The sequence below is a fragment of the Malaclemys terrapin genome, chromosome 2, assembly GCF_027887155.1.
Source record: "Malaclemys terrapin pileata isolate rMalTer1 chromosome 2, rMalTer1.hap1, whole genome shotgun sequence".
In the NCBI taxonomy this organism is placed as follows: domain Eukaryota; kingdom Metazoa; phylum Chordata; order Testudines; family Emydidae; genus Malaclemys; species Malaclemys terrapin.
The window spans coordinates 259669827-259697257 of NC_071506.1; the positions used below are offsets into that span (position 1 = coordinate 259669827).

At 39.8% G+C, this 27431-nt stretch overlaps 1 protein-coding gene across 3 annotated transcripts in view; it reads right to left on the reverse strand.

Moving 5' to 3' along the window:
* Window positions 1-27431, reverse strand: part of CUL2 (cullin 2) — a 98920-nt gene that overhangs the window by 28976 nt on the left and 42513 nt on the right. For all 3 annotated transcript variants that reach the window (XM_054020956.1, XM_054020954.1, XM_054020955.1), the window contains exons 5-16: window positions 25180-25285; window positions 24654-24736; window positions 13522-13618; window positions 13315-13425; window positions 11748-11910; window positions 8415-8539; window positions 6565-6672; window positions 4890-4949; window positions 4388-4516; window positions 4156-4242; window positions 3421-3573; window positions 2876-2953 (exon numbers count right to left, since the gene is read on the reverse strand). In XM_054020956.1, coding sequence (XP_053876931.1) covers window positions 2876-2953; window positions 3421-3573; window positions 4156-4242; window positions 4388-4516; window positions 4890-4949; window positions 6565-6672; window positions 8415-8539; window positions 11748-11910; window positions 13315-13425; window positions 13522-13618; window positions 24654-24736; window positions 25180-25285 — 1300 coding nt within the window. The remainder of the gene's footprint in view (window positions 1-2875; window positions 2954-3420; window positions 3574-4155; window positions 4243-4387; window positions 4517-4889; window positions 4950-6564; window positions 6673-8414; window positions 8540-11747; window positions 11911-13314; window positions 13426-13521; window positions 13619-24653; window positions 24737-25179; window positions 25286-27431) is intronic.

Consider the following 27431-nt stretch of genomic DNA (forward strand, 5'->3'; position numbering starts at 1 on the left):
GTAGACAAGCCTCTTCAATAAGTCTAGAGGTGTTCGGTTACAAAAGATTACTAAAACTATTTTCAAACTAACCAGCTACTATAACTATATATACACACACGCAACAAATGAGAGGAAGCCACTGGAAAAGATTGCCGAAGCAACGAGGGAAGTTCCAGCAACCATTACGGGTGGTAAGAAGGAACTGAAGGGTGTGAGCTCAGCAGTGCCCCTTATACCTGGCACTATTAGCGCACAGTACCAGGGGGTGCTAGAGCCAACCTGACGAATACCACTAAGGGAAAAATATTCCAGCAACTGTGCTCAGGGCACACACACCCCTACATAGGAATGGACACGTGCAAGCACTCAAAGAACATAGATTTAGTCTCTCCTTGATGGGCAGACGTGGGGTGTGAGCCAACCACTCTTCATTGTTGCTTGACAGAAGCATGGGGTTTGAAAGCCTGCACTTCTGGAAAGAGCATCTAGAATAGTAACCTCTGGGTCTGCTCTGAAAAGAGAGAAAAGATACTTTGAGTGAAAGACAAATCTGCCTAAATCTGGTTTTGGGATTTTTTCCTTGTTCACTCAAGGAAACTCAAGCTCATTCAGATCTCAGGATTCCTCAATCATGATGTATAGAATCTCCTCCAAAGAACATACCACCTGTGAAGTGAGCCTGAATCATGGTCAATTGAAATATTGTTTATATGTGGAACACAGCACAGAACTCAAATAGCATGTATCATCATAGAGACCTTTAAGAAACGTTTTACCTACATTTTACTGAAGGCTTTTAGGTAAGACAGTGAGGCTCTAGAAGTAACCAGACATATTGTGGCTTTGATCTGGGCTGTGGAACAGCAATCCTAATTCCTTGAAAATGGATTCAAGCTTTCAGTATCAAAGGTCTCGAGGGGTGGGCAACATGCTTCAGGTAGCGTCCCTATTGGCTTTATTTTCAGAGGCCCGGGGAAACAGGGAAAAAAGAAAATTTTCAAGCCTTTAATGACAAGACACCAACTAAGGTAAGGTGCTCAGTTTATATCTGAATCTAACTCACAAAAGCTTACAATCTTCTGAGGTTTTAGTCTTTTTCCCCCAGACATTTTTGCCTTTGAATCTCTGGAGAAGTGTGGTGCGTACTAAAGGAGAAGGCCCTTGAAAACCCAGAGGAACAGTGTCCAGAAATTAAAAAGAATCCTGGCAGGACCTTACACTGGAGAGTCCTGGGAAATAGGGAAAAACATTGCCTTTGCCCAAAAACATAACTAAGGTAGCCATTAATTCATATATCCAATTCCTGTCACTGTACTATCTGAGGAACATGGGGGCTCAAGAACCTGGAGCACAATAAAAATTCTTGGGAAGAGGAAAAGAAAGGCAGTGCTAAAAGGGAGCAGACAGAAGCCCAAGGCAATGAAGAAGGAATCAGACCATTATTTAAAAAGAGAATCAAAAACGAAGGAATTCCAGAAGTGGAGTAGGGACTACTTGACTCCTCCTTAGTCTTGCCCTCACAGGACATCTTTGGAATCATTGCTGAGTGGGGGTGTTGCTAGTTTAGCAAGCTGAGGCATAGCTGTTGACAGCATAGGAAAAAGGAGCATAATATGGGTGCAAGTGGTGAAGGAGTGGACTGGCAAAGCTGCTTTCATTGGCGAATAGTGGAGACCTTTTGTGGGTGGGTATTTCTGTTGGTGGATCTTAAGGCCAGTGAGGGAAGAAAGAGACAAAAGGAAGAGCCTAAAAATGTTCCCATTTAATAACAGTAGTAAAAGGGGCCTCCTAATAGGTCTGAGGGAGAAAGCTGCTGCAAAAGCTGTGTAACTAGGAGCATGTTGAGGAACCACCTTTTAATAAAAGGTGGTATATTCACCTCCAAGAATCTTCTAGAGAGAACTGCATCAGTTATAACAGCCATGGGGTGGGACTTCCCAGCAGTGCCAGGATTGGTGGAATGAGTGTATGAGAATATTTTCTTGTTTGATGTATTACAAGATTTAATATTGCTTAATACACTAAAGTTGAAATTGGAATATCTCATTAAAACACTTTAAACACTTTTATTGAGTAGCAAAAAGACACTTTACAGCAAATATAGATGTTTTCCATTAGACATCAATTTAAGATTATATCCTGAAAGTGTACATGTACACTTCTATAGAATTCAGTACATCTGATAACGTCAAAATATTTTTCATTTCTATATGCTTTCTTTCCAATGAGCTTCACAACCCACATACATGTTGACAGAGGTCAACATAAGATATTTTGTATATTTTAAATATATACAGGGTACATAACACTAGAATTTAGAATACAAGAACGTAATAAAAATACAGGGCCTCTGAAATGATGCCACTTCTAGGATGGAGGACAAAAAGCAAATCATACAGCATTCTGAATGCCAATAGCGGTGGATGGAGATTTTTGGACAAAGGCAAGGAGCACAGGGCAAACCCATACTGTTCTGAAAAGTGAAAGAGCTTTCATGCAGAACAGTCAGAATCTTGGTTTTCAAGGGCTCCTCTGAATCACAGGACAAGATACTTACATGTGCTGTTAAGATTTGACATTAGAAAAGATCATCTTTTCCCCTTGAATATAAGAAATCAGCATTTGAGCTCAGAGACATGTACCTATAAATTTCAATTATTTGAAGAGCTAGAGGGGCACAGCTAAAATGTGAAAACTTGGAATTTCAAAAAAATCAGAATTCCATCTGGGGAACCCATTCACATTTCAGATAACTGGAGCTTGGATAACCGTGGTTTAGGTATACATCTGACAGACACAGTGACCTCACAAAAACAATTATCAGCTTTTTGTTTGAGATTTTAATGAAGTATTATTAAATTTGCTACAAATTTGCAAGAAACTACTAACCTACCATCTGTACACTTTTTTCCAGTTCCTGAGGAATTGCAAACGTTGATGAAGGAGCCTGAGTTAGAGGCCATGCGCCAGCCTGGAGTTGGGGGGAAGTGAGGGGGGAGAAAAAAATTAGCATTCCAACATGTTAAACATGTTAAAATGAGCTCCAAGGAGCATATACACTAAACAAAATCTTCCTCTTAAAAAATGGTCCTATAGTTCAAGTCAAGATATAAGACATATGACTTAGAAAAGGAGTTGTATGATTCACTAAAATGCGTACGGCTGTGATGCCTTTGCTCTAGGTAAGGAAACTGTTAAGGCCTTTGTTTCTATCTTACCATTATGCAGTACAGAGAGTAGACTATCTTTTAAAAAAGCGAGGAATAATAGGCTGTTTTATATCACAGGATTGTTAAACAGTGATATCAAATTCATAAGTTGTCAATTTCAGTCTGAGAAATATTCATATTAGTTAGATTTTAGATAATAGTTTATTTGTTATGGAAATACAAGAAACCAATATAAACAACTGAACAGCAATAATTTATTCATTAGTACCTGTAGAACATATATCTGAAAACTAATTCCCAAATCTATAATGGCATCCTGGTTTTTGATAAAGTTGTTGAATTTATTGTTGAGATCAGCGCTAACGCTCATGTCTGTATACATTCGATGGAGCTTGCTGGTAAACTCATAACCACAGGCTTGCTGTAATGAAATATTTAAATACGTATCATAGGTAAAGTAATTATTTTAATATATTAGACACATTTATTTTAAAAAATTAAATTATGAATACATCCACAAAACAGTACTGATTTACAGATTTCTATATTGCTAATGCCCTGTCATCTATAGTCAATATTGCCTTCATATGTAAAATTATAGAACCTGTCTTAAGAGGGTTGCTTTTCTACATAATTTATTTCTAAAAATTGTCCATGCCCAATACTAACTTACAAAACTGAAAATTTAGAATGGACTGCCTTAGTTTTGCTCACTGACTGGTACTACAATTATGGAAATATGGATCAAGTGGCACATTTTATACAACTTCCCAAAATAAGGAACTACTTATGATATTTGGGGTTTTCCAAGTAACGGGTTTTGTGCGTATCAGTACATGAATTCAGAACAGATGACGTTGCAATTCTTAATATCACCTACTGGCAACAGCAGCACCAATTGCTGAATTAATTTTGGCACCCTTTGCTGACCCCTCTTAAACAAGACATGCGTCAACAGTTATTACTACTATTTATATTATTTTGAAATAATAGTTCATATTACCTTTAGTTTATTAATCATGGCTTCTTCTGAGTCCATAGACATAGATAAACCATGAATTAATCGTTTTGCCAACATTCTGGCATAGAACTGTATGAAACAAAACAAAGTAAGCAAAATATTTTCTTAGCTGTGAGGATTTTTTTAAAAAATAATGTGAACACAAATATCCAATGTAAAGCTTTTTAGATAAATTACATTTTTGGTTTAACATTTACTAAAAATTGGAGGTTACCTTCTGGAAAACGTCTTTGTCATCAATGTATTTGAAAACAGTAATGAAACTTGTAAGTTTATCTTCTACTTCATTCTCTGTCATTCCTTTGGCTGATTTCTTCAGCAAATTGTCACAATACTTGGCCAGCTCAAGTAAAAAAAAACAAAAAGCAAAACAAAATCTACTTGTCAAGCTAGAGAACAACAGTGTTTGAAAGTATTTGCAACAATTAAATATGGGTTAAAACATGACTGACAGAGCTCAGATTACAAATGACACAAACAAGAAACAAAGGGCCATATTTTGAAACAAAAACATGTAAAATTGTGTGCCCAGAACATGCACATTTTGTGTGGGTTAAATAGGTTAAATGCCTATTTTTAAAAAAGATTTTTGAAGATGATTCAGTAAGTGAAAATTATTTTAATTTGGCGACCATGTGTTAATAATGACTGGTTTGAGGGTTTGGGTTTTTGTTTTAAACTACTACGACTATTACAGCACAATATTTGTTACTTACCAGCTCAGGTGCTTTGCAGATCGACTTGGGTTCCCTATAGTTTACTACTGATGTTAGAGCCTATGTAGAAATACACAATAAAGAAAAATTTTAAGAAATACTTTAACTTTTGCTTTGGTGATTTATATAGAGGTATGAAGACATTGCAAGTTCTTCAGGGCAAAGACTATCCTAAAAAAAGACAAACAGAACAGAAAAATGGACAAGAAGAGGGAGATAATGATTGACACACAATGTGAAACATTATACGATGAGCAAATCGTAAGCGGTGATATTTATTAAGTGAGACTGTGGAAGGACCAAAGGGGAGGAGTAAATAGCACAGGTGAGCAAGTCAGCTTTGGAAAGCAAGGTCACAGAATTGTTTTGATTAGGAAAGCAAAGGAGGAGAGAGGATGCAAGGTGAAGAGGAAGAAAGATGTTCCAAAAATAGAGAGCAGGATGAACAAACATGAGCGTGGGAGAACACAAAGGGAGCAATAAGATGAGAAATCAGAAGAGTGCATAATTTGGCCTGGGAGTACACAGTGGGGAGTGAAAAGAGAGAGCAAATTAGAATCAAGAAGCAGTGGCAAAGCCTTAAGTTAGTAGCATATGTCTGAACTTCAGGGGGAGACTGCAGACTGTAAAAGTATCTCAGCATCTAAAGGACTATGGGGAGAAGCAGAAGAGGCATATCTTTGAAACATTATGGTAAAGATGAGATCTGGAGAGAGTCTGAATGTGAGGGAGAAGAAAAGGGAATTAATGATAACTCAGAATCAGGGCATAAGTGATGAGAAGAGTAACAGAGTTGTGAACATTAGTATTCTGAAGAGCGGTTCATATTTAAGTCTTACTGAAATAATTGCAACACAATTTGAGTATATGCAAAACCAAAAAAATACAATACACCAGTTCCTGTGAACTACATATACATTCAAGGATTTTTGGGTCACAAGTTCTTTTCCAAAGAAATCAAGCAGAAGGGCTTCACTGAGGCTCTCTGCTCCTGTGTTTTTAGTGTTTTCCAGGAGTTTGGAGTTTGTTTTTTTTTCCTTATAGGCTCCACAGGGACATAGTGCTGAACATCAGCACACTGCTGAATCACATGATGTCCTTGGAGGAGAGGGGTTACAGAGGCCTTCTCTGGAAGGAACCTTGTCTATACTCTGTATATGTAGATATGGGATTTTAAGCTTCAAAATTCAACAAACAGTTAATGGACATATGATATAGGCAATATTTATCACCACAGATAACCATTAACTTTCTATATTACATTATGAAGCTTAAAGCGAAAACTCATCTGTACAGGAATATGGTCAAACTTGTAACTCCTCTGCACAGTGCAGCATGTGGTTCAGCAACATCCTGATATATGGCTACAAACTCCTGAAAAGCCTTGTATTAACAAAATATATGATGTGACAAAAATGGACAAAACTCCTAGAAGCTCAAATTTGAGTACCAATGGTTGGAAAAAACGTGACTGTTTCCTTTGTACACAGGATCTGTTTTTGAGAGTACTAAATTACTTAAGTTTTTTTTTCCTTTGCTTTAAAACAAGAGAACTCCATGAGAGTTCCCTCCAAGGTATTGTTTTATTGTTGAACAACGAACTCTACTACACTCTGGTGAAAAAAAAGGATTACATATTCTGGAGTGCAGTGTTTATTATATTGTGAAAAATTACCTTGTCAAGGGCACTCATAAAGTGCTGGTCACCATTCAAAACGGTGTTGATAAGCTGAACAAATTTACTATGTACTTCCAAAACTGACTCCACAAACTGAGTTGGCATCTAAAAATACACAATACAGAAAACAGGTTTATTGAAAAATTCAATAGCTATACAAAACTGTAAAAAATTAATATAAATAGATTGCCATGGTTATTCTGGAGGAAGATTATCACCAAAAATCAAAGTCACTAACAAGTAACTGAGTCTTTGGGTAGGTTTACACTTACCTATGAGACCAGCGGTAAGCAATCGATCTTCTGGGATCGATTTATCGCATCTTGTCTAGAGGCGATAAATCGACCCCGGAAGTGCTCGCCGTTGACACCGGTACTCCAGCTCTGCGAGAGGAGTACGCAGCATTGACGGGGGAGCCTGCCTGCCGCGTCTGGACCCATGGTAAGTTCGAACTAAGGTACTTTGAATTCAGCTATGTTATTAACGTAGCTGAATTTGAGTACCTTAGTTCGAAGTGGGGGGTTAGTGTGGACCAGGCCTAAAAGACAGTTTCTCTGGCATATTCACACTAGTAGGATGCAGCCATGGCACTGTTGAGTTTTGGGAATGGCCTGGAGAAGATGTTCCCTTAGAAATAAGCACCAAAACATGGCATGAAATGTGGCATCAATCTTTCAGAATTAAGATTATAAGTGGATGTCAACCCCAAGCCTCTCTTCTAAACCAGCGGTTCCCAAACTGTGATACACATACCAATGCCGGTATATGAGCTTGATGCTCCATCCGTTTACTTCACAACAAATTTTTTAAGTAAGTTACGTTTAACCCTATAAAGTTTAGGAGCAGTTGCTCTAAATCCTAAAATCTTTGGGCAGTACTCTGAAGAAGAATATAATGTGAATATGCAAATGCAATGTTTGAGAAACCAGAGTTATTAAAATAAGTCAGCTTTCTTCTTCAAGGTAGCATCTGCATATTGACACTTGAGAGTCTAAACAACAGTACCACCTTCTAGAAAAGTGGGCTGAGAGTTCTAATTTTAAAAAGTATGACAGGAACTGCCCTCCAAAAGCAAACATTAGATCTAGATGCCAAGTTGAAAGTAGTGCTGTATAAACATGTGAACAGAACTGCAGGTGGAAGCCCTGCTTTTCTACAACAGCAGTGTCACAAGCACATTCCACGTGTGGATATAAGAAGTGAGTACTTAAAAAAAATGAACTAATAAAATCAGGTTTAACAAAAACATTTTAGTAGAACAACTGAATAGTCAAAGTACTTTCAGAAATTCTGATGCAAATGTGGGATTATGCAGCTGTACAGCTGCTACTATACAGCAACTAAGTGAAAAAGACTTTCCTGGTACTAGCACAGGATGCCCATACTTACAAATAAATAACATTTAATCAAACCAAGTGATATTTTTGTTTCCTAATGAACCAAAACAGCCCATTAACAACCGTCTAGGAACAAAATTTAGCAGAACAAGAGCACCTTTTAACAGCAGAAGGCTATTTGCCATGACGACTTTACACAATTATTAAAAAAATATTGATCAAGTTGATCCAGCAAGAAAAAATTAAAAAGCCTGAATTGATGCATTACACAACTGAGAGCTGATCAAAAACTGCAATTTGTGCACAAAGTTCCAAATCTATATAACAAACAAGATTTAAAAAAACAACAATGGTTAATAGGGTGTTTTATAAGTTACAACATGATACTGATGTTTCTGTTCAATGCCACCACTTGTCTGTAGGCAATAAACTAAATCAGCCTAGGGAAGAAAACAAAGATTTTCAGGAATGTAATAGGATAGGTTAACTCAGCTGCCACAGGAAACTTACATTTTCCTGAGAAAGATTGCTGGTTGCTCTAAGGCCCTCATCATGGATATGGTTTTGTAGTTCCTGAATCATATGAGGTAAACCACTTGACACAGCACGAAGCAGAGTGTACATATTTGCCATGTCTGCAATAAAGACATACTTTTTACACAATATATTTCAAAAATCCACTACTCTAAATTAACATTTACTTAGCACCATAAATCTGCTTTACCAAAATTAAAATTAAACGGTCCTTTTCCTTGAAAAATCTTATGAAATAAATAATCTAAATATTGAACTAAAGATGTCATAACTATAAAGGGAAGGGTAACAGCCCTCTTGTGTACAATACTATAAAATCCCTCCTGGCCAGAGACTCCAAAATCCTTTTACCTGTAAAGGGTTAAGAAGCTCAGGTAACCTGGCTGACATCTGACCCAAAGGACCAATAAGGGGACAAGATACTTTCAAATCTTGGTGGGGGGAAGGCTTTTGTTTGTGCTCTTTGTTTTGGGGGTTGTTCGCTCTTGGGACTGAGAGGGACCAGACATCAATCCAGGCTCTCCCCATCTTTCTAAACAAGTCTCTCATATTTCAAACTTGTAAGTAAACAGCCAGGCAAGGCGTGTTAGTTTTTATCTTTGTTTTCTCAACTTGTAAATGTACCTTTTTGCTAGAGTGTTTATCTCTGTTGGCTATAACTTTGAACCTAAGGCTAGAGGGGATTCCTCTGGGCTCTTTAAGTTTGATTACCCTGTAAAGTTATTTTCCCTCCTGATTTTACAGAGATGATTTTTACCTTTTTCTTTAATTAAAAGCCTTCTTTTTAAGAACCTGATTGATTTTTTCCTTGTTTTTAGATCCAAGGGGGTTTGATCTTGATCCACCAGGAGTTGGTGGGAGAAAGGAGGGGGGATGGTTAATTTCTCCTTGTTTTAAGATCCAAGGGGTTTGGATCTGTATTCACCAGGGAATTGGTGAAGAGTCTCTCAAGGCTACCCAGGGAAGGGAATTAGCACTTTGGGAGTGGTGGCAGCGGACCAGATCTAAGCTGGTAGTTAAGCTTAGAAGTTCATGTAGGCCCCCACATTTGTACCCTAAAGTTCAGAGTGGGGAAGCAGCCTTGACAAAAGATAAAGCGAAAAGCAGGAAAAGGAAGGATGACGGTTGAAACACATATCAATTTTCACCTGGTAATTGATGGAGTTACAACCAATCTGCACTTCACATATTGCTAAATTGAAAGAGTTCCAAATAGGAGTGGAGTGACAAGAGGTAGTGCCCCAGTATGAAAAAGGTAGAACACCACTGGGATAATTTATTTCCTATCTTCTATCTTCCTAGAGCTCCATGTCAGCAGGTAACAGGTGGCAAATGACAAGAGAGCTCTGACAAGAGAGCTCTGGTGTCCTCTGCTAGACTTTTCCCACTTTGCTCCACATCAGCTTAGAAAACTTTTAAAATATCTAAGTGATTATTTCCTAGGAGACAGCAAAAGGAGTCTACCATCCAATAGAAAAACCTGATTAAAGAAAATGTGATATAAAATACCGAACTTTAATCCTGAAAATGTGTAGCTTGGAATATTTGTGATAGGAATGCTGCTTTATCCCTCTCTCCTCTTGGTGAGTTATTACAAGCCAGTGTCAAGGAACACAAAACAAATTAATAGATAGAAATTCATATTTCTGCATCCCAGACACAGACTTACAGTAGAATGAATGTGTCCAGCAATTCCTACTTTACATAAACAAGCAAGGAATATAATAAATCTCCAGAAGAATTATTTATAAATATCCATCAGCATCCACACAGGACGTAGTGAGGCCATCTTAAGTTCCCAGCCCATCTTTACAGAATTAGAAGCCTAAAGTAACACCACCATCAGGTGCCAAGGAAATAGATATTTCATTGGATGAACAAGAATCTGACTAGCAGTAAACACTGCTTCTACAAGATTCTAGCAACAAAGGTACAACTCCCAATAGTGGGAAATGTGCAAAGGCCACTCAAAGAAGAAATAATCTGAAGAGCACATAGTAAGAGGCAGGATAAACTTTATTAGGGGGCTGCTACAAGAAAAAAAGGAGTTTGGATTTTTCCCATGCCTTGAAAGGTGCTTACTACTTTGAGATAGCTACTGAAAGGACCCAGTGTATCTGCTTAGCAAGAAGACCAAGGTCGGGGTAGAAAGCATCCGGGGATTGCAGTCTAGGAAAGTTTGAGATTGGGGGAATTTCCTCGGCCACATGTAAAAAGGCAGATGTACCAACACTTAGGACCAGTAGGGTTATCTGAGACTTGTTCTTCCTCATTTCCAAAGAAAGCTGGAATCATGAGAAACTAGTACTGTTTGGAAATGCATAAATAAAAGTAATATGGGAACTAAATCTTACAAGTTATGCTATTTTAAAGCAGAGACTGGGTAGGTAGATAGGGAAGGAGAATATTGGAATTTGTCCAGGACACTGAGAAACTAGTTCAGGGGTGGGCAAACTACGGCCTACGGGCCGGATACGGCCTGGGGGATTGCCCCCCGTGGCGCTGCAGGCCCCGCGCCGTGCTTCAGAAGCGGCCTGCACCACTTCTCTGCAGCCCCCGGGCAAGGGTGCAGAGGGCTCCGTGCGTTGCCCATGCCACCAGGCACCGCCCCCCGCAGCTCCCATTGGCCAGGAACAGGGAACTGCGGCCAATGGGAGCTTCGGGGGAGGTACCTGGAGGTGCGGCAAGGGCAGCGCATACAGATCCCTCCACCCCCGCTCTCCTCCAGGAGCCACAGCGCTTCCTGGAGCAGCGCGGGGCCGGGGACAGGGCAGGCATTCAGGGAGCCTGCCCTAGCCTCGGTGCGGGCCGCTGCAGCGCCAGGCTGGAGCCCAAACCCATCCTGCACCCTGCCCTAAGCCTCCTGCCTGCACCTCACACCCCTCCTGCACCCCAACAACCCCCTGCCCTGAGCCCCCTGCCGCACCCCTCCTACACCCCAACAACTCCCTGCCCTCAGCCTCCTCCCGCAGTCCGCACCCCTCCTGCACCCCTGCTTTGAGCCCCCCCTACACTCCGCACCCCTCCTGCACCCCAACCCCCTTCCCTGAGCCCCCTCATACATCCCACACTCTCCTCTGCCCCAATCCCTTGCCCTGAGCCCCCTCATATACCCCACACCCTCTCCCACACCCCAACCCCCTGCCCTGCAAACAATTTCCCCACCCAGATGTGGCCCTCGGCCCAAAAAGTTTGCCCACTCCTGCACTAGTTCAGTGCTAATGCAGAGGGAAGAGTTCTATCTGTTTAAATCATCAATTGCAAAGCAAAACAACATACACAACACATTTAATATTTTGTGAGACTTACCACTTCTTTTCTCTTGTCTGATGATATTATGGCATTCTGCATGCAGAAACTGCAAGTGATCAGCTACCATTCGCTGCTGGCATTCATGAATTACTTTATCATATGAGCTGGGGTGTAAGTACTTCCGACATCGCATTTCTTCATCTTTTAATCTACCTAAAACCTATACACAAAGTTTCAAGCTATAGAACAGATAAATACTACAGAACAGTTTAGGAGAGGAAAGGAGAATTGCGTATGATTTGAGAATTTAAGTAGGAAGAAGGCAAACTTGAATTTGTGCATGACACTGAGGCATTAGTTCAATGCTAATTCAGAGAGAAGAGTGCTACCTACTGAATCATTAACTTTATTTCTTGCATTAATTCCTGTTTGCATTGGTGACTCAACTACTAACTAGGCCCAAATCTCATTATAGTTTATCAGATCTAACACTGCTGACCATGCTCCTCCTCTTGCAATTTTATTCTGTCTTGGCTTCTTGACCCTGTTCTCTCATGGTTCTCATCCAACCTCTCTTATTGCTCTTTCAGCATGTTCTGCAGAGGTTCCTCCTCATCCCCTTTCCAACTTTCTGCGGGAGTTCCACAGAGCTCTGTCCTTGGTCCCCTTCTCTTCTCCCTCTTATATCTGGGTAATTTCATACACAAAATACATTCAACTACCATCTCAGAATCTCTCTGACATCTCCTCGTGGATGTCTAGCCATCAGCTGAAGGTTTACATGGCTAAAATTGAGCTATTAATTTGCTTCTCTCCTCCCTCACAGTCACCTCCTTCCTCATTCTCTCTGGGCAACACTAACTTTCTGCCTGTAACTCAGGCCCATAACCCGGGCATTATTACACTCTTGAAAATTACTACACTAGGATTGCGATTCGCTGAATTGAAGTCATTTTTAAAATCTAGGATTACACATTATCCACATTTATCAGTTAATCAGAGTATAATGTCTGTAAAGTTTGAAACCAAAAAAGCAATATAAAGGGCTTGGGTAGTAATATTTACTTAGATTACCCATAACAAAAATTCATAACCACCCCAGAGCAACAAGAAAGCACAAAAATGTATACAGCAAAACAGGTAATAAAATAAACATGATAGAGGTAGAAGACAATTAAAAAGGGGAAATAATTATGGAACAACTTTCTGCAGTGCAGACAGCTAGAAAATTCCTCATTTTTTATCTTGTCAGCCAATTTATGTTCTTTAAATACAATTCATTTCATAAGCTGTTTAATAAGGTTTCTGGAAAGCCTATCTCCCATCCTTATGATATCTATGTTCACTCTGTAAAAGTACACCATATGTGTGTTCTCATTGGCCAAGGCAATGAGACAGAATTGTAGAAACTAACATGTCTTCAAAATAAAAAACACCTATTTTTCATTTTGAGTGCATGGAGTTGTACCACCAGGAGGAAAATTAGTACAAAAATCTTTCCCTTCTAAAATAATTAACATTTTTACATATTCTATTGTATAAAAAGTAATTAACTTGCTCTGTATTCTGCCTTTACATTTTATATACACACACAATAGATGCAAGTCAAAGTGGGGCTTCTTACCTTTTCCATATACTGTGAGCAGTTTGACTCTTGCAATAAGTTTGAAGCTTCTTGTTTATAATACTCCCCTGTTTCATTCAGAAAAGGACACTCAAAAATTTCCTGATAAAACTAAATCAAGAAAGTCTAATCAAGGACAAATAATACAAGGTATTAAAGTATTAGAATTCACAATTAAAAATACACCAAGCAATCATGCATTTTTACCTTTAGGGGGAATTTTTTCTTATACTGTTCAACATGAACAAAGGAGTTAATAACCCCATGGATTACTTTCTGGTTTGGGTCTTCTCCACAGCGATCACTGAAATAGGCAAAAACAAATATGCATTACTAAGAAATGTATGACTACTAAGAAAGACATGAGACATGGAACCCCTTGACATTGGATGGAAGATCTTCCAGTTATTGTTTTTGTTTAAATTAACCAAAGAAAAATTTATAAAGATGAATCTTATATGATATACCAGTGAACACTGATTCAAATTATCTCCCTCTCATTCCATGAAGACTACAGAAATGGTGATGCATAAGTCTTTGCCAGCCTCCACAGAACAAGTACTGAGTAAGTACTGAGCACATTAACAATACTAGAAGTTAAATCAGTATGCTACTCAAGTCAATGAACTCCAGCTTGTTAAGAAGTAGGTACGTAAGTAAGTAAAATCCATTTATTCCTGTCTGAATACTGGTGACATCTTAGAAATTTTGAAAGCCTTTTTGATCCATCACTCTCTTGCACACTAAGCAACTGATCTCCCAATGATAGGCCGCACACAATTTATTTATCTCTATGCTGGTTGTTCCTTACTACAAATGACCCACCACCACTCCTTCCATGATAAATGTCTCCAGATTATTCTCTCTATACCAGCTGTGGCCCAAGTATGTAAGCTTGCACTTGCTGATTTCTCTCCAATAATATTTCCAACGTATTTTTTGTCTTTCCCATCCAGGAGATACAAGTGTCTTCACCAGCACCACATCTCAAAGGCTTCAATTTTCTTCTTGTCAGCAGCATTTGTTCCCCAGGATTCCACTCATAAGTAGTGATGGAGAAATCTTAAGCTTTTCACCCGTTGAACCTTTGTACATTCCAAGATGCCGTGGTTTTTCCACACTTTCGTAAGGAAGACCATGGCTGAGCAAGCCATCCCTAGTGATCTAATTTTTTTTGGTGTAGACTCCTTCATTAGATAAATCTAATTATCTGGGATCACCTATCTGCTGCCTCTACCACTTGACCATTAAATTGTCACGTCCACTTGCATCCTGTTATTGTTTCAACATAAATCCACTTAGTTTTCACCACATTCAGAAATAATACATATTTCTCACTAGCAGTTTTTACTGACTTCTACATTCATTGCATCGATGGTTGCAGCGAAGAGCATCATACTTGAAGTTAGTTAAGAAGTGTCCACCAACAGAAATCCCAGCTCCTTCCTCTTTATCAAAAACTTCCAGGGCTTCTCACATAATAAATTCTCCATACATATTCATTCTTTTATTCATAGATTCATAGATTTTAGGACTGGAAAGGACCTCGAGAGGTCATCCCACATGGCAGGACCAAATACTGTCTAGACCATCCCTGATAGACATTTATCTAACCTACTCTTAAATATCTCCAGAGATGGAGATTCCACAACCTCCATAGGCAATTTATTCCAGTGTTTAACCACCCTGACAGTTAGGAACTTTTTCCTAATGTCCAACCTAGACCTCTCTTGCTGCAGTTTAAGCCCATTGCTTCTTGTTCTATCCTTAGGAGGCTAAGGTGAACAAGTTTTCTCCCTCCTCCTTATGACACCCTTTTAGATACCTAAAAACTGCTATCATGTCCCCTCTCAGTCTTCTCTTTTCCGAACTAAACAAACCCAATTCCTTCAGCCTTCCTTCATAGGTCATGTTCTCAAGACCTTTAATCATTCTTGTTGCTCTTCTCTGGACCCTTTCCAATTTCTCCACATCTTTTTTGAAATGTGGTGCCCAGAACTGGACACAATACTCCAGCTGAGGCCTAACCAGATCAGAGTAGAGCGGAAGAATGACTTCTCGTGTCTTGCTCACAACACACCTGTTAATGCATCCCAGAATCATGTTTGCTTTTTTTGCAACAGCATCACACTGTTGACTCATATTTAGCTTGTGGTCCACTATAACCCCTAGATCCCTTTCTGCCGTACTCCTTCCTAGACAGTCTCTTCCCATTCTGTATGTGTGAAACTGATTTTTTCTTCCTAAGTGGAGCACTTTGCATTTGTCTTTGTTAAACTTCATCCTGTTTAACTCCGACCATTTCTCCAATTTGTCCAGATCATTTTGAATTATGACCCTGTCCTCCAAAGCAGTTGCAATCCTTCAGAGTTTGGTATCATCCGCAAACTTAATAAGCGTACTTTCTATGCCAATATCTAAGTCGTTAATGAAGATATTGAACAGAGCCGTCCCAAAACAGACCCCTGCGGAACCCCACTCGTTACGCCTTTCCAGCAGGATTGGGAACCATTAATAACAACTCTCGGAGTACGGTTATCCAGCCAGTTATGCACCCACCTTATAGTAGCCCCATCTAATTTGTATTTGCCTAGTTTATCGATAAGAATATCATGCGAGACCGTATCAAATGCCTTACTAAAGTCTAGGTATACCACATCCACAGCTTCACCCTTATCCACAAGGCTCGTTATCCTATCAAAGAAAGCTATCAGATTGGTTTGACATGATTTGTTCTTTACAAATCCATGCTGGCTGTTCCCTATCACCTTACCACCTTCCAAGTGTTTGCAGATGATTTCCTTAATTACTTGCTCCATTATCTTCCCTGGCACAGAAGTTAAACTAACTGGTCAGTAGTTTCCTGGGTTGTTTTTATTTCCCTTTTTATAGATGGGCACTATATTTGCCCTTTTCCAGTCTTCTGGAATCTCTCCTGTCTCCCATGACTTTCCAAAGATAATAGCTAGAGGCTCAGATACCTCCTCTATTAGCTCCTTGAGTATTCTAGGATGCATTTCATCAGGCCCTGGTGACTTGCAGGCATCTAACTTTTCTAAGTGATTTTTAATTTGTTCTTTTTTTATTTTATCTGCTAAACCTACCCCCTTCCCATTAAGAACAGGAGTACTTGTGGCACCTTACAGACTAACAAATTTATTAGAGCATAAGCTTTCGTGGGCTACAGCCCACTTCTTCAGATGCACATAGACTATATGCATGGGCTGTAGCCCATGAAAGCTTATGATCTAATAAATTTGTTAGTCTCTAAGGTGCCACAAGTACTCCTGTTCTTTTTGCGGATACAGACTAACACGGCTGCTACTCTGAAACCCCTTCCCATTAGCAGTCACTATGTTAGGCATTCCTTCAGACTTCTCAGTGAAGACCAAGACAAAGAAGTCGTTAAGCATCTCTGCCATTTCCAAGTCTCCTGTTACTGTTTCTCCCTCTTCACTAAGCAGTGGGCCTACCCTGTCTTTGGTCTTCCTCTTGCTTCTAATGTATTGATAAAAAGGTCTTCTTGTTTCCCTTTATTCCTGTAGCTACTTTGAGCTCATTTTGTGCCTTTGCCTTTCTAATCTTGTCCCTGCATTCCTGTGTTGTTTGCCTATATTCATCCTTTGTAATCTGTCCTAGTTTCTATTTTTTATATGACTCCTTTTTATTTTTTAGATCATGCAAGATCTCGTGGTTAAGCCAAGGTGGTCTTTTGCCACATTTTCTATCTTTCCTAACCAGCGGAATAGCTTGCTTTTGGGCCCTTAATAGTGTCCCTTTGAAAAACTGCCAACTATCCTCAGTTGTTTTTCCCCTCAGTCTTGATTCCCATGGGACCTTACCTATCAGCTCTCTGAGCTTACCAAAATCTGCCTTCCTGAAATCCATTGTCTCTATTTTTGCTGTTCGCCCTTCTACTCTTCCTTAGAATTGCAAACTCTATGATTTCATGATCACTTTCACCCAAGCTACCTTCTACTTTCAAATTCTCAACGAGTTCCTCCCTATTTGTTTAAAATCAAGTCTAGAGTACTCACTCTTTCACTAGAGGTATGCTATTATGTAAGTATTTCAAACATGACCAAAGGACTGTGTTGGAAAGATAATACGTTTTGGCTCACAAAAACTAAGAAGAAAATATTCTAATAGGTAAATGAACTCTACTGAGGTCTCCTCATATTTCAAGCTACTTCAGAGGTTTACATTTTTATTTTTTTTAAATAAGATTATGTTTAAAAACAAACATCTTTATATATATAGATATAAAAAATGATTTTTCAGAAAATGACAATGCCCACTACAGTACTTTAGAACAGTAGTTTTCTAACAGGCACTTTGTAAGTTCCTCATTTTAAGATGAGCACATATAAAACTTATTTCTGAGCAGGATAATCTTGCTATATATTATTTTGTTAATATATTTATTGATAGAACTATTTGGAAAACTTCATCACCATGCATTTATCTGATACATCAGATGGCCTGTCAGTCAAATAAGCAGCCTATAGATACCACAAGACTGATACATTTGAACTTGCCAACACCTCCATGCTTTAATTTTTTAAAATCAAATACGAAAAACTGCACAACTTTTAAAGTAGAACACAATGAAACTCACGTCAACCACACTATTATGTCATTTTAATAACTAAATTATAGCGGTGGAATGACAAGGCAGCAGTATTATTGCACACTGCACAACTGTGACCAATACACACATTTAAGGTTCAGGATTCAACAGTAAAAACATAGGCTTTCCTTGCAAGGACAGCATATGTTTACATTAGATGGCCTTCAAAATAAATGTACTGTAATGTTATTTCTTTAAGTAACCAGAAAGAATGCGGGAACAAATTTCCAATTACTACTTCAGATCCAAAGTTCTGTTAATAAATGTGGTTAAAAAGCTCTTTTAAAAAAATTGATCCAGGATACTTCGCACACAGTATCTTATTCTTAAGTACGTATTCCGATTCACATCTGCTTGTTGAGTAGGAATTTTTGTGTGCACTAATGCTAATATTCAACATTGCAAAACAAACCAACTACTGAAGAGCAAATTATGTTGCAAATTTTGTGAACTACAAAATATATTACTGGTTTGCAATGATTATGAAAGTATACCATCAGGAAGAACTCAGTTTGATTTTTGAACAAGCTGTGCTTTAAGAAAAGCTTTAAGACTTGTTAACTAGTAAAATTTGATATTCTCAAAATTTGAGAATATGAAAGACTAAAATGCCATTTTTACATTTTTTTTTCCTGAGTGCTACTGAATTTAATAGATTTTCTTTTTACAATGGATAATATGAACACCTCAACAACTATTAGTAATTTCATAGCTAGTAAAGAAACCAGTTAACTATATGTGTTTAATAGAAAAATCTGTAACCTAGTTTTAGACAGTTTCTACTAATTACTGTCATTTGAACTAGCACTTCAATCCTTTTCAAATTATTTCTGTGTTTAGGTATTTCATACTTGAATTTTCCTCACAATTCATGATCTTGTCTGCTTCCTGCTGTATTCAAACACAAATGCAAAAGTTGACATTCAGCTTGCCTTGTAGAAGTATAGCTTGGGCTAGAGGGGGGGAACAAAGTGTGTTATATTCAGGATTATTTTTAAGTCTCCTAATTATATTTTGTTGTCTTCTTGCTTTAAAACTAATAAACATTTACAGGCTTATTTTTAAGTATAACTTAAGAGTAATAACTGTCATTTGTACTTAAAGGCATAACTATAAATGTGTTTAAGGTTTTAGTCAGAGGCCTTTATTAAAAAAATTCCAATTCAATTGTTCAGTTAGTATTGCACCAAAAAAAACCTTTCAAAACACTTTATGTTATGGAAAAATAACTACTTGACAATCTAGTAATAAAAACCATTTCCAACATATCAACAGTTTCAGTGAAATATAGGAGATATTCTCCTTTATTACCAGCTTTCAAGCTACAAAGAACTTTTCCTCAGGTCTAGGAAAGGTACTCAGAGTGTCAGAGCTAAATACAAGGTCAAACAAATAGTTTATCCTAAGTAGATAACCCATATTCTAAAGGGACAATTCAAGCTGAAGTGGTCCATTAACACCCCAGTGTTTATGGGATGGGGGGAGGGGATTTAATGGGTTACAGATTGTTGTTTTATAAACCATAAATCCAGTGTCTTTATTAAGACCATGATTTTTAGTGTCTAGCAAAGTTATGAATTTAAGCTCTTAGGCTCAACTTTTCAAGTTGTTATGCAGGTTTCCTTTGCAGATGAGGACTGATAGGTCACATATAGAGATTGCTTTGTGGAAAGTGTTCAGCCACAGGTGATACGGTGTGTTTTTCTCTTTTATCATTTTCCTGTGTAAGTTCATTCATGAGCACAGTGATTGTCTGGTTTCATCCATATAGTTGCTATTGGGGCATTTAGTGCACTGGATGAGGTACTCCACATGTTGTGATAGGCATATGTAGGACCCATGGATCTTGAAAGGTGTGATGTGGCGGAGGTGGATCATTGTAGCAGTGGAAATGTCTTCAGGTTTTGCATCTGTTGCTTTTGCAAGATCTGGTGCCACTTTGAGTTGGTGTGTCCTGGTCTGTGGAGAACTTGCTTCCGATGAGTTTGGAGAGGTTGGCAGGTTGTTTGAAGGCCAGAAGAGGGGGTTCAGGAAAGATTTTGTTCAGGATGGGGTCCCCATTGAGTATGGGCTGGAGTTGTTTGATAATACCCCATATGGGTTCCAGTGTGGAGTGGCAAGTGACAACTACGCGTGTGCAGTTGGGGGGGGGGGGGGAGGGGGGGATTTATTTCTGTACTGAAGTAGGTTCTCTTGGGGTATCTGGGGGGCCCATTACATAATGTGATCTACTTCTCTGGTGGAATGTCTTTGTTGGGTGAAGGCGATTTTGTGTATGTTAAGGTGTATATCCCAGACTTCCTCCTTAGAGAATATTCTGTAGTATTTGTGTGGCTGGCTGTAGATAACAGATTTCTTCGTTTGTTTGGGGTGGTTAACAGATATATAAGTTAAGTGTGGTGATCTGTGAATTTCTTGTATGTAGTTGTCTGTAGAGTTCTATAGTTGAAACTGATTATGGTGTCCAGCAAGTTGATACTAGTGTGGGAGTGTTCCAGAGAGAGTTTGGATGGGCAGTGGTTGCTGAAGTTGTGGAGGAAATCTATGAGGGAGCGTAAGTCGTCTGTGCAGAGGATGAAAATATTGAATCTCAGTGTATCATTGGTTTTGTGGTGCATTTGTGCAGTAATTCTTCTTCAACATGGCCCATGCAGAGGTTGGTATATTCAGGAGCCATCCTAGTACCTATGGCAGTTTGATGCAGTGTTTGTTGTTGAATGTAAAATAGAGGAGTTTGGCATGTGTTTTTGGGTAGGTATCTGAGGAGTGTCCATTGTCTTGTAAATATTTGAAACAGGCACCCATGCCATCATTGTTAGGGATTCTGGTATCTAGGGAAATGATGTCTATGGTAGCAAAGATGGTATTCTGAGGATCACACTAACTCAAAGTGTCACAACACCCTGTCAAAACAACAGATGCAAAACCTGAAGACATATCTCCACTGCTACTATGATCAATACCCCACATATCACACCTTTCAAGACCTATGGTTCCTACAGATACCGATCACAACGTGTGGTGTACCTCATCCAGTGCACTGTATGTCCCAATAACTACTGTGTGGGTAAAACCAGAAAGGCAATCAGGAGAGTCTTGAATGAACTCACACAGGAAAATGATAAAAGAGAAAAACATCGTATCACCTGTGGCTGAACACTTTTCACAAAGCGATCTCTCTATATATGATCTATCAGTCCTCATCCACAAAGGAAACCTGCACAACACTTTCAAAAGATGTGCCTGGGAGCTTAAATTCATATCTTTGCTAGACACTAACAATCACGGTCTTAATAAAGTCACTGAATTTATGACTTATGACAACAATCTGCAACCCACTAAACCCCGTTTGTCTTATGACTCCAGGGGTGTTGTGACGTAGTGGGGATTTTCCCTTGTTACGTTATATGTGAGCCATACTGTTTTGCATGAATGCTGTATGTGCCTCAGTTTCCCTGTGTATTGCACCAATGTCTAAGTGGTGGGAATATGGATGTGTGACTTTTGTGGCAGCTGCTCCAGCTGCCTGTATGGATGCTACGGCCGCCACTTCATAACCTCAGACCCAGGAGGGGGATGCGACCAGGTGACTCTTGGCCCAGGACGTGAGACAAATGCCGGAGGAGGAACAACGGGCAGAGCAGGGGCCAGGCAGCTGGAAGCAAGTCAGTCTCAGCTGGCTAGGGCACAGGAGACTCCCCTCCCCCCCAAGATGATCTTGGCTGAAAGTCACTGATTTCTGCGCTAATAAGTTCTGTCCTACACCGTGTTCCTGTCGACTAATAAACCCTGTTTTATCTGCTGGCTGAGAGTCACGTATGACTGTGGAGTTGGGGTGCAGGGCCCTCTGGCTTCCCAGGATCCCCGCCTGGGCAGACTCGCTGCGAATGCTGAATGCTCCAAGGTCAGATCCAGGAAGGTCGAAGCTGTGTAAGCTTCTTGCCCTGGAGACAGTATGCTGAGAGAGAGGAGGCAGCTCCCCCAGTGTCCTGACTGGCTTTGTATGGAATAGTTCCAGAGCATCACCTCAGTGACTCCAAAGAGACAGGTGTTAACAGGCCACTTCACCTTGAAAGATCTCTTAGAATATGTGCTAACTACTTATGCTACACTATCTGTTTGACCTTGTATTTAGCTGTGACACTAAATATCTTTTCTAGACCTGAGGAAGAGCTCTGTGTAGCTCAAAAGCTTCTCTCTCTCACCAACAGAACTTGGTCCAATAAAAGATGATACCTCAACCCACCTTGTCTCGCTAATATCCTGGAAACAACAAGGCTACAATCATTGGGATATATTTATGTACTAATTTTATACTGTGTTATGCATTAAAAATTCCAGTTATAGGAGGTGTAACTCCCCTTCTACTTACTGATATGCTTTTTAAAAAACACAAAACACGTAGAAATAATTACATGAAGCAGAATTTACTTTTATGTACAGACTTGCATACTGAGTACTGTATATGAGAAGTGTGCATATAATTTAGTTTTTTATGTAGTTCAATGTTCCATCCACTTCATGTAATATTTGTTACTTCAGATATTTCCGTATGAGATGCGATTTAATACTTTTTCTTCCTACAAAGATATTGTGCAATCCCTGCACTGCTAAACTTGATTCTAAACGACAGCTACTGCAGTTGCCACTAAAATCTTCACAATTGTTCTTTGCCATAATACTAATTGCTGGCAATAATTGCTTGTACTAATCATGGAAGATAGCACAAATTCTACTGTAATGTTAGTTCAGCAAAGGCAAAATTGTAAAGGTTTGACAGCAAGCACTATACTGTCCGGTACTTGAAAAAAATAATTTTTTGTAACAATAAGGATCAGTTCTTGCTTGTATAGTGCATTTCATCATGCATAGATTATAAATTGCTTTAGAAAGGAAAGTCATTTGCCTTATTTTACAGATGGAGAAACTAAGGAACAGATGTGAAATTACTTGCTCCAGTCATACATCAGTGCCTGTGGCAGAGCAGAAAAGAGAAATCAGGTCTATTGACGACAATGCTGCTTACAGACCTACAGGCACACCGTTTTTACCACTTTCAAAGTTTCTTTAACAAAAAAAAAAAAAAAAAAAAAAAAAAAAAATCATCAGCCCCACTCTCTTATAGGCTCTGCTCAAAAGCCCACTGAAATCAATTGGAGTCATTCCATTGACTGTATCAGTCTTTGGATCAGGCCCATAATCAGCTAACTCTCCACAGTGAAGGAATGTGATCATTTTCATAGATATTGAAAGTTTTGCTTCATGGTTGACAATAAATAGCCCTCTCTAATAAGCATGTCAGCATCCTTTTCCTACGAAATACCTAATTTTCATTGATCAGGCCCTCTGTCTCAGTAGTATAATTAACATTTAGGTCAGCTAATAAATAGTCAAGATGAGAATCCAGGCCGCTTGTTCTTAGTATAACTAAACAAACTTCTGCATTGCTAAGTGGTATATGCTTATGTCCCTTGTTCATCAGACTCAAAAGAGTCAAGATGATTATCGTTACTTAACGCCCAATTTATCCTTGAATCACTGTAAACACTGGCTTCAAAAGAAGTGGTCTTAGGCAGCTCTAAACGTTATTAGGTATATTACAGGCTTCAGAAGTAATGTTTCAGAAGGATGTAATATCAGTCCTTAACACATTTTCATAAAATCCAGTTGAAAGGAGTAGAAATGAAATATGAATCATTACAAGTATGCTATAAAGCAATTACAAAGTGCTTCATTTCACTATATTCAACCAGTATAGAAATATTAACCTTCACAACACACTTCCTTATGTGCAGTAGGTAAAAATCCCCATCCAGATATATAAAGGGAGGCACAAACACTGTCTAGCTCAAGGTTTCTCTTCAACTCAGCATTAGAAGTAGGAAGAGAAACAAGAGTTCTAGTCTCAAGTCTTAGGTACTAAAGAACATTCCCTCTGGATTATAGTTAGGCTTGGCAGGATTTGATTTGAACTGTTAGTCCTTAGTAAACATCTATTTCACCTGACACATTGAAACAGATGGAAAAAAAAATATCCATTGGTAACAGTCGGCAAGCACGATGTCCCACCTACTTTGTGCCTACAGGAATCCAGCCCCATAGCATTGCAGGGAACTCTCTGCAGCCCTACTGTCATGGTCCCATTCTCTCACACAGCTGGGAGTGTGGGGGCCATCCCCAGGCAGGAGCCATGCAGCAAGGGGGTGGCCTCCCCCAGGAGCTTCTGCTCTCCACTGCCAAGATGACAGCTTTCTGCACATCTCACAGCTGCAGGGATCCAGTGTCATCAGTCCTGTATCCACATAGGTAGCCCCCTGTAACCCTAGTGTGAAACTGGAAATTTATTTAAATAGGAAATAAATAAATAAATAAAAAGCTTAAAAATAAAAATTGATATTAACTGAATTTCAAATAAATAATAATAATCGAATTCTTCCAGGCCTAACTATAGAGAATTAAATTTTTCAACTCGGGTTCTCTTTCTGCACAAGTAAATGGCAACAGAAGTGTTTATATTTTCGACAACTAAAGCTTTTGGCACATTAATGAGGTAATAGCAGCACGTTCAGAGTTGGTTTATACTAAAATAAGAAAGCAGCTTCGCTGAAGTCCAATGAATTCACAGGCCTCTCCAAGCAAACAATTAAAAAAAAAAATTTTAGACCAGATTAAAAACACTGTAACTAATAGAAAACAAACAAGCACTCACTTTTTGATTTCTCGGAGGAGCATTCGAATGAGGATGGCCTGCAGTGGCTCAATCATTAATTTTCTCCACATATCAAGTGCTAGCTGTAAAGATACAAACATCACAGAAAACTTATCCCATAGTAAATGAAGTTTAAAAATCCAAACTGAAGCGAGATTTGGGCAGGAATTAACATCCTTCCCAATATTTGTTTCCATTCTCAATTCTTTTGTTCGACAAATCCAAGATGTGCTTTATCAACAATATTTACACAGATCCACACCTACATGTGTTTCTCCCACCCCCAGGTTGTACCTTATTTAATTTTGCTTTTCAGATAAGGAACCGACAAGTCCTCTATAAAACTTTTTAACCTGATTTTCCAGCGTGCTCAATACTCCCACTGAAAGTCAAGCTATATATTTTTAGGTTGTACCCAATTTTAAATTTTAAAAATCAACATTTAAAAGAACACAGTTAAATTAGAAGATCTGTTTTTATGTACAGTTTATGGTTACCTCTTACATCTACTTTCAGAGGTACTTACCTCTCCTATTTCCATCAGTGGTTCACTTATATCCACACCTCCATAGCCATACTGAAGATCAGCTTCAGTTAATTTGTTCTTCTTAATAAACTGTGTGTTGAGGTACCTATGGAAAACAAAAGCAGTCTAATCAACCCCCAGAGTATAAAACTGAGTGAGATGCTAAATGCTTCAATAACCTTTGTAACCACACAATGTCTTTAGCTTAGTGGAAGGCAAGAAAGCAGGTGACTTTGAAAATGACTATTACATAGATAAGACCTTTTGTATAAAAACAAAGACTGTAGGACCTCCCTGAATTAATTAATTTGAATTATAGCATTTAAAGGCAATTTTTTAAAAAAAATTGCCAGTGATGGAAAATTGCCACAACCCTTGGCAAGTTGTTCCAATGTCACAGAGTAAAAGTTTAAGGCCAGAAGGGACCATCAAATCACCTAATCTGACCTTTTGCATATTACAGGCCACCACCACCACCCAGCACCTGTATACTAAACCCAACAACCAAAATTAGACCAAAGAATTATAGCCCACAGGAAACTAAACTATTATGTGTCACAAGCAGAGGGACAGAAGGGATCAAGATGCATCAATATCAGACATCAGTATCAGGAAATTCATGAAGAGAGATATACCCAGATAATCCCGGCAAGTGACCTGCACTTCATGCTGCAGTAGGGTGACCAGATGTCTCGTTTTTAAAGGGACAGTCCTGTTTTTTTGGGACTTTTTCTTATGTAGGCGCCTATTACCCTCCACCCCGTCCCATTTTTTCACAGTTGCCATCTGGTCACCCTATGCTGCAGAGGAAGGTGAAAAACTTCCAATTTCCAAGGTCACTGCCAATTTTATCGGGAGAAGCATTCCTTCCTGACCCCACATATGGTGATCAGTTAGGCCCCAATAACGTGAGCAAGAACCAGCCAGCGAAGCATGCTCAGTACCCCCTCAGAGCACTGCTCCACCCCATCCAGTGTCCGATTTCCAGCCTTTTGCTTCAGAGGAAGACCAGCAAAAACCAGACCCCAGAACACACTGGAGGGGGTACATCAACTCATCTAGATATTTGCCTAGTTTTACAGCAGGCTACATAAAAAGTATTAGCAAAGTCAGTAAAAATTAAAATTCATACATACATTTCAGTGTATAGTGTGTATAAAGAGCAGTATAAACAAGTAATTGTAAGTACAATATTTATATTCCAGTTGATTTATTTTATAATTATATGATAAAATGAGAAAAATAAGCAGTTTTTCAGTAATAGTGTGCTGCCACATTTTTGTATTTTTATGTCTGATTTTGTAAGAAAATTGTTTTTAAATGTGGTGAAACTTGGGGTATGCAAGACGAATCAGACTCCTGAAAGGGGTACAGTAGTCTAGAAAGGTTGAGAATCACTGGGCTAAACAAGCCAACCTCTTCCAGTCTCCTCTCATAAAATAGAACCTATTCTCCTGATCATTCTCGTAGCTATTCTCTGCACCTGTTCCAGTTTGAATTCATCTTTCTTAAAGATGGGTGACCTGAACTGTACATAGTTTCCACATGAGATTTTACCAGTGCCCTATACCAGGGGTCGGCAACCTGCAGCACGCGAGCTGATTTTGCCTGGCACGCGGCTGCCAGCCAGCGTCCTGGCTGCCAGCGCCGTCCAGCCCGCTGCCGGCTGAGTGAACAGAACCGCAGGCTGGTAGGAAGCTAAGTGGGGCTGGCGACCGGGACCCCAGACGGGCAGCAGGCGCACCCCCCCCCCCGGCTCACCTCTCACTGCACTTGGGTTCTGTGGCTCCCAGGTGTGTGAGCCGCTGCCGCCGCCGCTGGGGCGCGGGGCCCTGAACCTGCTCCGGGAGGGGCGGTGGCGGCTCACATGCCCGGAGCCGCAGAGCCCAAGCGTGGCGTGAACCGGGGGGCGCACGGGGACCACTGCCCGCATGCAACCGCTGCAGGAGCCTTCCCCCCCCCCCCCCCCCGGGGGCACTGGGCCGCAGCCCGGGCAGGCGCACCCCCCGGCTTCCCCCTCACCGCACTCAGGTTCTGCAGCTCCTGGAAGTATGAGCCCCTGCCGCTGCCCCTCCCAGAGCTCCCCCGCTCGTGCTGCCTGAGCACTCTGCGGGGGAGTGGTGGTGCGCACGGCAGCGTGTTTTGCCTCCATGTGGAGCCAGCGTCTGACTGGCATGGGCATGGTAAGGGGAGTCCTGGGGGGCAGTCAGGGAGAGGGTTGGAAGGGTTGGGAGTTCCGGGGATCCTGTCAG